At 42.7% G+C, this 14,795-nt stretch overlaps 1 protein-coding gene across 4 annotated transcripts in view; it reads left to right on the forward strand.

Annotated features, from left to right (window-relative positions):
• The window catches only part of HSF2BP (heat shock transcription factor 2 binding protein), a 77,428-nt gene that overhangs the window by 12,925 nt on the left and 49,708 nt on the right, over window positions 1–14,795 (forward strand). For all 4 annotated transcript variants that reach the window (XM_060009765.1, XM_060009766.1, XM_060009767.1 and 1 more), the window contains 3 exons: window positions 2,840–2,943; window positions 10,602–10,751; window positions 12,401–12,533. In XM_060009765.1, the coding sequence (XP_059865748.1) occupies window positions 2,840–2,943; window positions 10,602–10,751; window positions 12,401–12,533 (387 nt within the window). The remainder of the gene's footprint in view (window positions 1–2,839; window positions 2,944–10,601; window positions 10,752–12,400; window positions 12,534–14,795) is intronic.

Consider the following 14,795-nt stretch of genomic DNA (forward strand, 5'->3'; position numbering starts at 1 on the left):
GAGCTATTTTGATTAAAAACATATTTTTTTCTTATTACATGAAATATCTGATAATTTATTAAATATTACAATTAATAATGTATTATAAACATGCCAGGTGGTAAAGGGTAGGAGAAATCGATCCCTTTTTTTATAGTTTAAGTTTCTTTAGCTGGGTTTTAGTCACCCCGCTTTTCATTTATGGCTCTCTCTACCCGTCCCGTGAATAAGTTGATAGTCATTCTCATGTTATTAAAGCTATCAAAAAAGGATTCTAAGTTTCAGAAGATATATAGATGTTGAACTGACCTGTGATTTAGGTTGTTTCTATATACTGATAGTCTGTCTAGGCCACCCTTTTACTCAGTTAGATTTCTCCTTCGTTTTGAATGCCAAAGCTTAGCAGTTGAACTACAGTCTAGGCTGGGTGGCAGCCTCTTCCTCGTTCTAATACTGAGGCTGGGTAAAGTAATGTCTTGACCATGTATAATGTACTGCATAGGTATTATTTCTGTCCCTGATTTTTAAAACAAATTGCAAAAGCAATATATCCTCTTGTAGAGGAACAAGACATACAATCAAAATAGCTGAGTTATTTTCTTTATCCAAGGGTTAGCTGGACTGTATAAAGAAGTGAAATTCATTTACGTGACAAGTATTTATAAAGTGCCTGCTCGGTGCCGTGTACTGTTCTAGGCTCGTGAGATGCATCAGAACACGTGAAGATCCCTGCCCTCATGCTTTAGGCGGCAGGCATGCCGTGTGGGCCACGTTGAAAATGCAGGGAGGTGGCAGCAGTGCTCCCTTCTCGCCACAAGGCGGTGGCCTTGTACAGCACAAAGCCACCACCTGCCTCCTGGAGAGCCTGGGGTGGGTGGGTTGACACCCCTGATACTGCCTTTGAATTCTGGGGGGTAGAGTGGGATGGTTTAACCCCGTCCCTTTGTTATGTTAACTTACAGTGAGGTCATAAGCAGCTATATAGAGTGAGAGATTATGAAATTACCATAGTGAGTCTTTTGGGTGGTCATAATTAATTCCTACATATTTTTACACGTGAGCCGTGTTATTTCCTGTCTTCTTTACCATGTTTGAGTAATATACAGTTTAGTAATAGAAGAAAAAAATTAAAAATTAACTGCAAAGAAAAAGTTTTATGCCACCAATGATTTTATCTCAGTTTTTGTTCATTTTGTTTCTTTTTGTCTGTGACCATTTGCAGTTCACATTTCACTCATAAGTTTAACATCGTTACAAAAGGCAGATACGTATTTTTCAAAGTATAGCACTTGATTGATATAGTTGGTTTCTTGGGTGGCCAGGATTAGTGGGACAAAATTAAGAATTCCAGTGAAAGTCATGTTGTGGCATAATACCTCCCACCCCAGTTTCTAAGAAACTCGTTTTAAGAGAAGCTTTGCCAGCTGTTTCACAATCGTTAACTGAATATTTAGCTTTAGGTTTTAATCTCCCTTCTAGGGCATAGGGTCTCTAGAAAATGTAGGCCTCCCTTTATTTTTCCAGAGCTTTTGGAATGCCTGCATTGTTCTTGGCACTGATCCCACCCCCCACCCCCACCGCCAGTGTCTCCTCTGGGCTTTCCTTGCTGTCCCAGACCCCTAGGTCATAAAGCCACACCCCTTCTCTTTTGTCCGTTGGAGGAAGTGTCTGGGAGCCGCTTCTCTAGGGTGGAGCGATGCTCCATTTTCCAGCATCTGCCCTGTGAGGCGCTCTCAGGGCAGGCTGCCTTGTACGGCCCTCCATTTTTCCCCGCTAGTTTACATCCCTAGGGCTGGGCTCCGTTGTTTGCTTTGCGGGCTGTGTGTTGATCTCATTTTGTTGGTGGTGAGAGATGTGGCTGTTGCCCTGAAGCAGTCACTCTCAAACTCTGTTCCCAGGCCAGCAGTATCAACCTCACTGGGAACTTGTTAGAAATGCAGATCCTCAGGCCTACTTCAGAGGCAGAAACTGAGGATGGGGCCCGGCAGGCTGTGCCTGGACAAGCCTTCCAGGGGATTCTGATGCACAGTAAAGTTTGAGAATCACCGTCCCCAAGCAGCGCTACTTTAATTAAGAAGTTACACCAGTAGCTCTGAGCACAAGCCCCCGCTCAAATCTTGGTATATGTTAGCATTAAAACGGATGATATCTTAGTCCTTGAAGTCAAGGCACTTAAAACTTTAAAGCACCTGTTTCTTTGCTTTTTGAATGTCACTATTTCTGTAGCATATTTTTTATTTAGAGTTGACAATACGGTTGATTTCAGAGTTATTAGCACGGATGTCTTTTGGGATTTTTGTTGGCCCTCTGAGTCATCACCTGAACGAATGTGGTAGAGAGGGAGCGTTCCCTACCTCCCATCTTTCACTGTGGCCACCTCTTGTCTCCATTGCCGCTGCTTTCATTTCTCCATTGACTGCGGCAGCAGCTGTTCCTGGGCAGTCAGTCTGCCCGTGGTGAGACGAGCTTTGTGAATCAGCCCGGCTGGCACCGTCTCCTCACTGAGCTGCCTTCTGCTTTTTATGGAGCAGATACAAGTCTGTGCCATGAGACAGTCGGGCTGCTCAGCCCTGCCTTCAATCCTTTAAATAACACGCTTTCTTAAAACCTTGAGTGCAAGTCTGGCAGTAAAATGAAGTCTCAGAAACAGAAAACAGAAAACAAAAAGGTGCTTTCTGCCATGGGCAAAAAACGGACAAAAACTTAAAAAGCAGGACTGTTAGAACATTGGTTATTCAGGGACTGGTTATGTGAATAATCCTACCTAAGAGATCAGGTTTTCCTAGGAGAAGATCAAGCAAAATGGATGCTCAGAGAGATTAGTGATTTGAAATACTGAATATTCCTCTGTCTCTTCTAGATCTGGAAAGGAAAGACCAAGAGTTAGAGCAGCTGAGAATGGATTGTGAGCACTTCAAAGCCCGCCTGGAGTCTGTGCAAGAGGACAGCGTGAGCGAGAAGAAGGTGCGCCGCTCACAGGGTCCCTGCGAAGTGCCGGCGCCGCGGCCGTGACCGCAGAGTGGCGCCGGCCACAGCCCAGCCCGCAAGCCTCAAGACGCTGCATTTTCACATGTATTTATTCTGAACGGGCTGGAAAATAGTTGATCATTTGGATTTTACAACCATTTAATGTGGGGGATTATTTACTTGGTGCCTTTTGGTAGTCACTTACTGTTAATTCAGTGTTTAAAAGCCCGATCCAAGTTATTAAAACTCATAATAATCTTGAAAAAATCATGCATACAAGGATTTATAATCAGAGATAGATATATTAAATAGAAGTATTTGTAATTAACTTCACACATCATTTCCTGATATTTTAGGAAAAAACAGTTATATTTCATTTTAATATTTGGGGAGACTAACAATATTTCTTGAAAATCATACATTTTTTTGCATGGAATAAGTTATTTCCTCTTCTATAAAACTAGAACTCTTCTACCACTTCTGCTGATATTCGGAGCTTGAATTTTTATTTTTGAATAGTAAAGGAGTAATAGTACTAGTGACAAGCCAGGATGTGTTGTTAACTGTGTGCTGGCAGGTGGTCGGCAGCCGTCCATGCATCTCACTTGTTTCTCCCAGCACAGCTGGGTCAGCAGGTGCTGTTAACCTGCCGGAGTGAGAGGAGGCTGGTCCCAGGCCCCACTGCCGTGTGCTAAGCTTTGTGTCACACTACCTCCTTGTGTGGAGGAGTTCTGAAGGTTTGTGGCTGCAGTGGAGGTTTTCCAAAACCGATGGATTTTGTATAGCCTTTATTTTTCCCCCACGTATTTGTTAATTGTTTATTTATCAAGAAAAACTATTCCTTAACCCAGATATTCATAGTTCTTAGTTTCATAGTTTAGGAACACAGGTAAGTGACAAACTGCCGTGGAAATCAACCCAAAGACATTCTTTACATTCCAAAATCATTTTGCACTCTGAAAGACAGTAGCTTTCCTCATCGCCGCAAAATCTTTTATGGAATCGTAAATTCTGTAGAAATCTGCATATGCCTTCTTTCTTGGTTCAGCCACAGCAAACTTATAGAAAGCTGCAGCTCCCAGAGATACAGTGAATGCTCCAGCAATATGAAATTGCAGACACTTGGCCAGAAGGCCATGCATCTGAGGTTTCATCAAAGAACTGGAAGCCACGGTAGTTTTTCTCCTTGAAAAACATGGCTCAACAACATCTTTCCAGGCGGATGGAGAAATGGACTGTATAGACTTTAATACTGAGCACGTAGAGAAGACCAGGGAAAGAGTTTTAGTCTCAAAACTGAGTTAGGTTGAGTGTCACACACTGAAAGCTGAAATTCTAGCTCAGTCATGTTCTGTTCAGATCATGATACACTAAGGTGGACGCATGGTTAATTTGTCTGGACCTAAAAGTTTCATTGTCTGAAAGAAGTTGACCAGCAGGCAAGAAGGAATTTGATAAATGGGAACAATGCAATCCATTGGTTCTGTACTCCTTAAAATACCAAGACGTCCTTGTTAAGTTGAAGCCCAAATTGGGCAGAATCTTAGACTTCCTATATTTTAAATTGATAAGCATAGGAGAAAATGCATGTTTGGCTGGCATTTTAGATGTAAGGCTTAAAAATAAGGCACTCAGGGAAGGTGCCAGAATCGAGGAGGGAATGGCTGTGGTGAAGTAGCGTCAGACCATCAGCATGTTATTGCCCAGACACTTCGACCTTAGTTCAGATGTGGGAATCTTTTAGGTTAAACCATTACCTATTTCCAGTTAAGTCTCCTGCTTAATAGTCCCGCCAATTTAACACAGGTTGGAGCCCCTGCAAGTTTGCTGTGACAAGGCCCTGTCTCTTCCTGCTGTAGGGAACTGGCAGTTCCCTTTCCTGTGGCCTTTTCTGCCCAGGTCTGTACAGATCGTGAGGCTGGACTCTGGAAGCTTATTTTAGAGTCGAGGAACTAGGAAAGAATCCAGGGCTAGATACTAAATTACAGTATTGCTAGTAAGTACTTCAGGTGGGGTAAAAGTCATTAAGGAGAAGGCAGACATCACTGAATCCAGCATGTAAGGAAAGCTCAGAAAACAAAGTGTGGAATCAAAATTGTAAAGGAGATGCTGGGTGAGAAGCAGCGCCTAACCTTCTAGAGGTTCGTCACTGGGACAAGAAAAGCTTGGTTCGTGCCCTCCGTTGAGGTGTTTCCTCAGTGACAGTCTAATGGGGTCAGTTTGGGCCTCGTTGGGCCTTGTTGTGATCTGAGGGGTGGGCCGGGAGAGTCCTGGCAATAGCAGCCTTTGAACTCAAGAGAAGAAAGCGCCAGTGGAGCTGTTGGAGGATGTCTGAGTTACTACTGAAGGGCTGTGCTGCTGCTGTAGGGTTAGCTGAGGCCTTCCGCAGCGTCTCTGCTGCCACAGCATTTAGTGCCTGGCCTGCTTCCCCGTGCGCGTGGACTTGTTGCAGACAACGGGCAGAGTCACAGCGCTCTCTCTAAGGAGCCATGTTTCCCCGGCTTACCTATGGCTTCATCCTCTCTGTGTGTTTTCTTAGGGCAGCATCTTTCATAGTCAGTAAACTAACTTAAATATGGACTGCTATTTTTTCATTATCTTTATTTCTAATTTGTTAGGAAAGAGTTGCTTTTGTGATGATAAATGGGAAGTTGTTGCAAACATTGTATATTATTTCAGGAAAGTTTTTAAAGAAAAATTAACTGATAGGATAGTTCAGTTATCATAATCAGAAATGCACTACACAAAGATTTTACAGGAATCTTTAAAATTTTGTGCTTGCTACCCTGTTATGTATGAGTATTCGCTTTAGGTAAATATATCAGAGTTTGATTATTGTTTCTTTTTAAAATACAGCTTTATTGAGGTGTATTTTGTATACCATAGAATTCATCTGTTGTAAAAGTCTAGTTTGATAATTTTTAGTAGATTTATGCAGTTGTACAACTGTCACCCGAACCAGTTTGTGTTTTAGTTAAGACAGTTTTTGAAATAATTATAGATTCACAGAAAGTTGCAGAAAGTCCAGGGAAGCCCAATACCCTTTACCCAGTTTCCTCCAGTGGTAAATAGCTTTCACAGCTACAGTTTAGGGAGACCAGGAGACTGACATCGGTGCCATCCACAGTGCTTGTGCAGGTTTCACCAGTTTTACCTAGACTTGTTTGAAGTTCACCAGTTTTGCCTGCACTTGCTTACGTGTGTGAGCATAGTTCTGTGCAGTTTTATCACGTGTAGATTCATGAACTCACCTCCGCGCTCAACACACAGCACCGTTGCATCACCACAGAGACCCCGTCGCGCTACCCCGGTGCACCCATGCCCAGCCGCTTCCCCACGCCTGCCTCCTGGCAGCCACTGATGTATACAGTTGCCGCACGGTATCTGTCTAATTCTCTTATTTCAAGAATGCCATAGAAATGGGCTAATTCAGCCTATAACCTTTTGATGCTGACTTTTTGCACTCAGATCCTTCCAAGCTGTTGCATGTATTAATGGTTTGCTTCTTTTGATCGCTGCACAGCATCCCAGGGTATGGAAATATCACAGTTTAAATAGTCTCCCATTGAAGGACATTTGGGTTGTTTCCTTTTTTTTTGCTATTGTGAACATGTGTGTATAGGTTTTTGTGTGAATATATGTTTTCATTACTCTGGGATAAATGCCCTAGAGTGCGATTGCCGGGTTCCGTGTCAGGTGCATGTTTAGTTTTGTAAGAAATTACCAAATTGTTTTCCAGAGTGGCTGTACCCTTTTACATTCTCACCAGCAAAGCATGAGCGAGTCACTTCCTCCACACCCTAATCAGCATATGGTGTTCTCACTGTTTTTTATTTTAGCTGTTCTGATAGATGTGTTGTAGTGATTCGCATTTCCCTGTTGGCTAATGATGTTGAACATCTTTTCATGTACTTATTTGTTGTCTATATATTCTCTCCTGTGCAATATCTGTTTGTGTCTTTTGCCCATTTTCTAGTTGGATTTTTTTTAACTGTTAAATTTAAAGTGTTCTTAATGTATTCTAGATAAAAGTCCTTTATTGGATATATGGTTTGCAGATATTTTCTCCCAGTGTGTGGCTTGTCTTTTCTTCTTTCTCATGGGGTCTTTCACAGAGCAGAAGTTTTAAATTTGGATGAAGTTCAACTTGTTGATTTTTGTTTTTATGGATTGTACTTTTTGTGTTATGTCTACGAACTTTTCACCTAACCCTAGGTCCCAAAGATTTTCTCCTGTTTTTTTTCCTAACAGTTTTATATTTTTATGTATTTTGTTTGTGATTCGTTTTGAGTTAATTTTTGTATAAGATGTGAACTTAACGTTGAGGCTCATTATTTTCTTTTTCTTTTCTTTTTTTTTTTCGCCTATGATTGTCCATGGTATTTTTGGTCTTTTAGATTTTAGCCATTTTAGTGGGTGTAATGGTATCTCATTGTGGTTTTAATTTGCATTTTCCTCAAGACTAATTTTCTTGAACATTTTCTCGTGTGTTTATTATCCATTCATATTATTTTCTTTGGTTAAATGTTTATTTAAATCTTTTGCCTTTTTAAAAAAAATTTTCTTTGTCTGAGTTGGGTCTTCGTTGCTGCGTGCGGGCTTTCTCTAGTTGCAGCGAGCGGGGGCCACTCATTGTGGTGCCTTGTTGCAAAGCACGGGCTCTAGGCGTGCGGGCTTCAGTAGTTGTGGTACACGGGCCTAGTTGCTCCGTGGCATGTGGGATCTTCCCAGACCAGGGCTCAAACCTGTTTTCCCTGCATTGGCAGGCGGATTCTTAGCCACTGCGCCACCAGGGAAGTCCTGCCTATTTTTAATTTAATTTGTCTTATTTTTGAGTTGTAGGAGTTCTTTATATATTCTTCATACAAGTCTTTTTTTTAGATATAGAAATATTTTCTTTTAGTCCATGGCTTGTCTTTCTACCTTCTTACTTGTGTCTTTTGAAGAGTAAAAGTTTTAAATTTTGATGAAGTTCAATTTATAATTTTTTTTTCTTTGGCTGCACTGTGCTGCTTGCGGGATCTTAGTTCCCGGATGCTGGCAGTGAAGGCACTGAGTCCTAACCACTGGACCACCAGGGAATTCCCATCAATTTATAATTTTTTAATGGTTTTAATTTTTTAATGGTATGATTTTGTTGTGATATCTAATAAACATTTGCCTAACGCAAGGTCACAGAGGTTTTCTTCTAGGAATTTTACATTTAGGTCTGTGACTCATTTTGAGGGTTTTTTTTCATGTACGAATATCCAGTTGTTTCAGCATCATTTGCTGAAAATACTACTTTTTCCCTTGAATTGCCTTGGCAGCTTTTAAAAACTCAGCTGCCACACGTGTCAGTGTTTCATTGATCTGTGTGTTTATCCTTATGCCGTTACCGCAGCGGTTTGATTTCTGTAGATTTGTTTTGTTTTGTTTTGTTTTTAAATCAGGTGGTGTTAGTCCTCTAACATTGCTTTTCTTTTTCAAACTTGTATTTTTGCATTTCCATATGAATTTTAGAATCAGATGATCACTTTGTGCAAATAAGCCTGCTGAAATTTTGATAGGGATTGTGTTGAACCTGTAGATCAGTTTGGGGAAGACTACCCTCTTACCAATGTTGAATCTTCCAAGCCTTGAGCATGGTGACTCCTTCCATTTATTCGGATCTTTACTTTTTCTCAATAATGCTTCGTAGTTTTTACTGTACAGGGCTTGAACTAATTTTCTTAAGTTTGTTCCTAAGTATATTCTCATTTTTGGTGTTATTGTGAATGGAATTATTTTCTTTGAGTTCCTCTTGATATTATTGTACTGTTTGTGCAGCCCTGTGTCAGGGCGTTTCTGCCTGTGACCACCAAATGTGATCATAGAAGACAGTTCTGACGGTTACTCTCAACAGTTCTTGTTGATCTTAGAGAAGAGCCCCCGTAACCGGACTAATCAGAATGCAGCCTGCTTCAACTGTGAGAAAAGCCAGAATTCTGAAGGAAATGCTGTGATACAGTTTTTGCATATGTCACCTTGGCTTGAGTGGCTGAAGCGCAAATCTAGGAATCTAGGCAACTGTTGTGATGAAGCCAGATATTAGAAACCCAGAGTTAATAAATCATGTAAAGCAGTGTTAGCATGTGTCATAGGCTCAGTGACCACTTTTCTCCTAAAGTAAATGTGACTATATGTATGAAGGTGTATGAAGCTCTGATTACCAAATGCCTTGTCCCCAGGTAGATATGAATGCCACCCTAGGCCAAGTTACAAAGTCAACAGAGTTCGATTTGTGGTCCGCTGCTCCCTTTTCTCCACTAGGCGAAAAGCCCCCTCTACTTTAATTGTCCTGCACTCACCTCTGTAGAAGGAAAAGCTAAAACATCTCATATGCTTTAACTTGGTGGGCTATTGAGCTAATTTTACTTCGGTATACATGAAGTTAGGTTTTTGTATTTTTTTTTTTTAAGGCCATAGGCACGGTTACAGGAGAGGGATAGATCTCTCTTTTTTAAAAAATTAATTAGTTTATTTTTGGCTGCATTGGGTCTTCGTTGCTGCGTGCAGGCTTTCTCTAGTTGCGGTGAGCGGGGGCTACTCTTCGTTGCGGTGCGCGGGCTTCTCATTACGGTGGCTTCTCTTGTTGCAGAGCACGGGCTCTAGGCACGCGGGCTCAGTAGTTGTGGCACGAGGGCTTAGTAGTTGTGGCTGGCGGGCTCTAGAGCGCAGGCTCAGTAGTTGTGGTACACGGGCTTAGCTGCTCTGCGGCATGTGGGATCTCCCCGGACCAGGGCTTGAACCCAGGTCCCCTGCGTTGGCAGGCAGATTCTTAACCACTGTGCCACCAGGGAAGTACCAGGTTTTTGTATTTTTGAGTTTATCTATTATTAAGTAAGGAAATGCTCTCATCTTTTAAGGGAACTTCAGGTAACAAGGAATAGTGAAACTGGTGTTGACAGATGGGATGGGCAGGAAGCCCCACATCACCCAAGACCCACCTGAAGGTGAACCTTTAGGAGTGCTTGTGTGGTCAGAGGTGACATCAGCGGGACAGTTCACTTGTTAAGAGCCCTGGCTTCAGAAGCCCAGTGCTGGTGGGAGGCTGAGAAATCTTGCCTGGCCTCCGTCTTCTTGTTCCGCTGGTGCTTAGCTTGCTGGTTCAGGGCACGCCAGGGAGGCCCTTCCTTCTCGCTCCTCTCCTGCCTCTGCTCCTGTCTTTCCTGCCTGGTCTTGGCTGTGTCACATGGCATTTTTATAGTGGAGTGAGCCGCTTGGCGGCGGCAGGCACCTTTATTAGAAATACTGCTCTATGTGGGGACTGCTGTGTTGGCTTGTTACTTTCTTCGGGTGTCCTAGTTGGTGCTGTCCTGGGTACAGCCACGTGGGACCTGAAATGCCTCATCATCCGTCTTACTTCAGAGAAGATGAATTCAAGTCTTTGGCAGTGTTTATAAACTCTAATGCGGTAGTATGTTCTTTTCTGTGGCTGTTATTTTTGCCTCTGAAGTTTTTAAAAAACTTATGCATTATGCCTCTCTAAGGGCTAGTTTACATTTACCAACTGTTTACTATATTCTATGTGCATTTCTTTTCTTTAAAAATACCTTTGAAAGAGGAAACACAATAGAGGGATTTTGAGGTTGAATGCTGTGCATTTTTCTGATTTTATTTTGTTCCGATTTCAGGAGAAGCTGGCTCTCCGACAGCAGCTGAATGAAGCAAAGCAGCAGCTCCTGCAGCAGGCAGAGTACTGCACGGGAATGGGCGCAGCGGCCTGCACCATTTTGTGGGGCGTCTCCAGCAGTGAGGAGGTGGTCAGAGCCATCCTGGGAGGAGTAAGCACGCCCGCGGGCCGTCAGGGCATTGTTGAGTCGTGCTTGTGCAACTTAGAGGACGCAGTGCAGCTATTAAGGCGCCTACAGACTAGATCCATTTCTTTTGTTCATCAGATAGTTTTGGAATACCATCTGTGTAGGGCCCCCTGTAACTGGTCTCTGGGGGATATGTAAGATGAATGAAGTAAGATCCCTTCTCTCCCAGAATCTGTATGGTGTTTGTGGAGATAGTTCCACTTCAGTATTATTACTTGACATTATATGCATTTAACAAAGTTTAAAGTGCCTTTACGTGTGTTATTCCAGGGGTAATATAATATTTAATTGCCTGAATGTTATATGTTAATAGCATGTGAGTGCACACAGACATCAAGGAACTTCACAGAGGAAGAGAGATTTTAAATGAACCTTGATTAACTGGCACAGGCAGCAGTGGCAGGAAGTGCAGAGGGTCCCTCAGGAGGGGAGAAGTAGAGCAGTCAGAGACCTGGAGTGAGACATAGGGACCGTGTGTGGGTCGCCTGACACAGGGTGGGGGGTCAGTGTGGTTGATGATCTGTCCAGTGGGTGCTAGGACGGGATTCCTCAAGGCTTTTTGATTGAAAACGTGATAGGACAGGAGGGGAATGTGGGCAGCTCAACCTGACAGTGGGTGAGGATGGAGGGAGGGTGGGGTTGTGGGTGTGGAGACTGGCCAGTAAGACTGCGTGGAAGGTGGAAGGCCGCCCCCCAGTAGAATAGGGGATGGGAAGTGGAGAGCTGTGTGGGTGAGGCAGGACTTGTGACAGGGTGGTGTCCCTGGCGGAGAGGACAGAAGGAGCCCGGGAGGACTGTTATCTGACTCTGGGAGAATCGAGTGGTCCTGAATGGCAAACCATCCGTCAGGGGCGGATGGTTGGCGGGAGGCCAGTAGTATGTTACTCACCATTTGCAGAAATAAAAACAGTGGAGGGACTAAATGTATTTTAAAGTTTACCGAGCTTTCTTAAGGTATAACTTACGTGTTGTAAAATTCATTTATTTGTGAGTGTACAATTTAGTGCTTTCTAGCTAATTTTTGGAGGTGTGTAATCACCCCCACAATCCAGTCTTAGGATATTGATATCACCCCGTGCAGTTCCCTTGTGACATGTGTAAGTGCATTGCTTTTCAAACTATTCCTTAGAACCCTGCCCCCTCCAAGGAAGTGCTTTCAAGGTTCTGGGAGCCAAGTAATGAAGACTGAAACTGTCAGATGAGCCTGTTGCTGTCTTTTACATGTTGTGGTTTCAGTTAAGATTTTATTTGAAAAACAATTTCTGCCAAAGGTTTGAAAACCTCTGGTTTCATGCCTAGAATAGAGAACATATTTTTCTACTATATTTCTAGTATGTTTTTGGGTGAATTCAACCCAGTACTTCTATCATTGTATAAATTTGAACTGTTTCCCTCATGTATTTTACTATATCAGTCTTCAGGGTAATTTTTCTACATACCCCAAACTTCTTTTTTTCTGATCTTTTCATTGGGAAGTTTTAATGAGGGAAGAGATTTAAAAATATTGCTTCTGTAATTAAAACCAGAGTCTTTCCTCTGTGTCCTGCACTTTGAAAGTGTTTTCCTACTGGTATTTGTGAAAGGGTGTGACATTTCCATTTCTGAACTTTCAGGGTAAAGCTTTGAAGTTTTTCAACATCACTGGTCAAACAATGGAGAGTTTTGTGAAGTCACTGGATGGGGATGTCAAGGAGCTGGATTCTGATGAAAATCAGTTTGTTTTTGCTTTGGCTGGAATCGTAACAAGTGAGTAATTCTCTTCAAACGTAGTGACTTTCAGAAGTGAGTTCCAGAGCAGTGATCACAGTCGGGGTGTGTGTGCATAAACACCTCTCAGGAACATTTCAAATAGGCTCCTGCCCTGGAGAATCTGACTCGGTAAATTGGGGGTAGGGACCAGGTGTATGTTGTGGAACATTACTCCAGGTGATTCTGATAGGTATCGGTGAGTAGCAACGAGTAGTCTTAGGAGCACAGGGTGAGTTTGCACGTTCTGGTCAGTTCTCTACGTGGACAGAAGTCAAAACTAAGTTTAGCTACTTGTTGTTTGGAATCATCATCATTTACTAATGTCTAGCTAAAGTAAAAGCCTTAAGCAGAGCTTAAGTTAAACTCTTGCTGTTGTTTTGGTGTTGCAACTAAAGAATTCCAAAACCCTAAATTGTCTCTTTAGTAAAATTTTCCCAAAGATTATAGTTAGATTGAATTCTGTGGCAAAACTACTGTAAAGGATAAAGCCAGGTGGCTATATAATTAACACTAATATCTTCAAATAGTAGGAGGTGGTATATACTAGGGAGTATTAAGGCTTTTTGTTCTAAGTCAATGAAATAGTTAAATATAGAGCTATGACTTACTTTTTTACATTGCTTTTTCATCTCTGCTGTATGCTATGCTGTTCTCTGCTGTTAATGAGAGGGGAAATGTTACATTTCTTCATCTACTGAAATCCTCACGAAGTAGATCTCATGTAGATGATTTCTTCATAATCCCTTAGAAACTGCTGCTATTCTTCTGGGGCAGAGGTTGAGACCCGGACGGTGTTCAGCCAGTCCTGATTTACCCCGGCACTTTATCCGCTGGAGGACTGCAGAATGCACTTTCATCATAGTGCCTTCAGCTGGTGGAGGCTTGCACTGCTCCACCTTTCAATATTCCTTTAAGGTCTCTTTTTTAGCAGAAGGTATTTGCAGATTTGATGGTTAGATGTTCTGCTATTTGCAGGTGACCTCAAAGGTCTATGATGTATGTGACTTTTCATTCTGCTGAGTTGTGAGTTTGAGCTGCTTGAATTGCCAGCCTGTTGCCCAGCAGACAAGCTCAACCTGGCTTTGTTTTTCCCTGCCTGGTCGTGGGCGTGTCCACATTCCCCTTACGCGCTGGTGAATCGTACGGGATGATTACGTACTATGTTCGTGCTGCTCTGCAGAGGCGTTGGGGCCTTATGCGTGTCAGATACCAAGACTCTGTCCCACGGGGAGTAGGCAGTACAGCAGACACCTTGGTTAGCCGTCAGATAGATCCTCTGCCTTCTAAAACAACGATTCTTCTTTTAAGTTTACCTATGGTAAACTCACCCATCACAGTTTTTTTCTCACCTTTTTGCAGTCCTGTGAGTTTTGACGAGTGCATGCAGTCATGTCACCACCACAGTGAAGACCTGGAACAGTTCCACTACCTCCGCCTCATCTCCCCATCTGCCCTCCCCTCCCTTTTGTAGCCAACCCCTCTGCCCGCCAGCAGCCCAGGCAGCCGCTCCCCTGGCAATTTGCTACACCTCTTAGCTGAGTTTTCTGGCTGGCTTATCTGGCCTCCAGCGCCTGCCGCAGGTGAGCAAGTGCTTGCCTCACAGCTCTCCTTGCAGCACCTGCCTTTTCTTATTTTTCATATCAGTTGGTTGACCTTCAGCCTCAACTCTGATGTGTTCGAGATAAGTTGTGAGTTTTTGAATTATCTAAACTGCTCCTTTTAAAGAATGGAGGTGTAGCTCTTTTCAGTTTACTGTATCCTAAGCAAAAACTGGATGTCAAGGATTTGTTTAAACATTGAAATTATGAAATTTCTTACTCATCCATAGTCACTGTTCTTAATAATAGATTAAAATAGTATAAAGTGTCTGGATTTTCAGGCCCAGCTAGTCCACTTCCCAGGATGTAAATTCTCTGGACTTTATTTTCCTTATCTGCGAAGTGGAACAGTAATACCTGCTCTGACTACCTTACACATTGTTGTGAATGTTACTGAGCTATGGTGAAGTGGTAACACATTGTAAACCAAGGTCCTGTTTGACATGGGGATGCGATTGTTTCCAACAACTCCTTTGTAAAATATTTATTTATTTATTTATTTATTTATGGCTGCATTGGGTCTTTGTTGTTGGGTCTTCATTGCTACGTGCAGGCTTTCTCTAGTTGCGGCGAGTGGGGTCCGCTCTTCGTTGTGGTGCGCGGGCTTCTCATTGTGGTGGCTTCTCTTGTTGCAGAGCTCGGGCTGTAGGCACACAGGCTT

The sequence above is a fragment of the Delphinus delphis genome, chromosome 4 (assembly GCF_949987515.2).
Source record: "Delphinus delphis chromosome 4, mDelDel1.2, whole genome shotgun sequence".
NCBI lineage: Eukaryota > Metazoa > Chordata > Mammalia > Artiodactyla > Delphinidae > Delphinus > Delphinus delphis.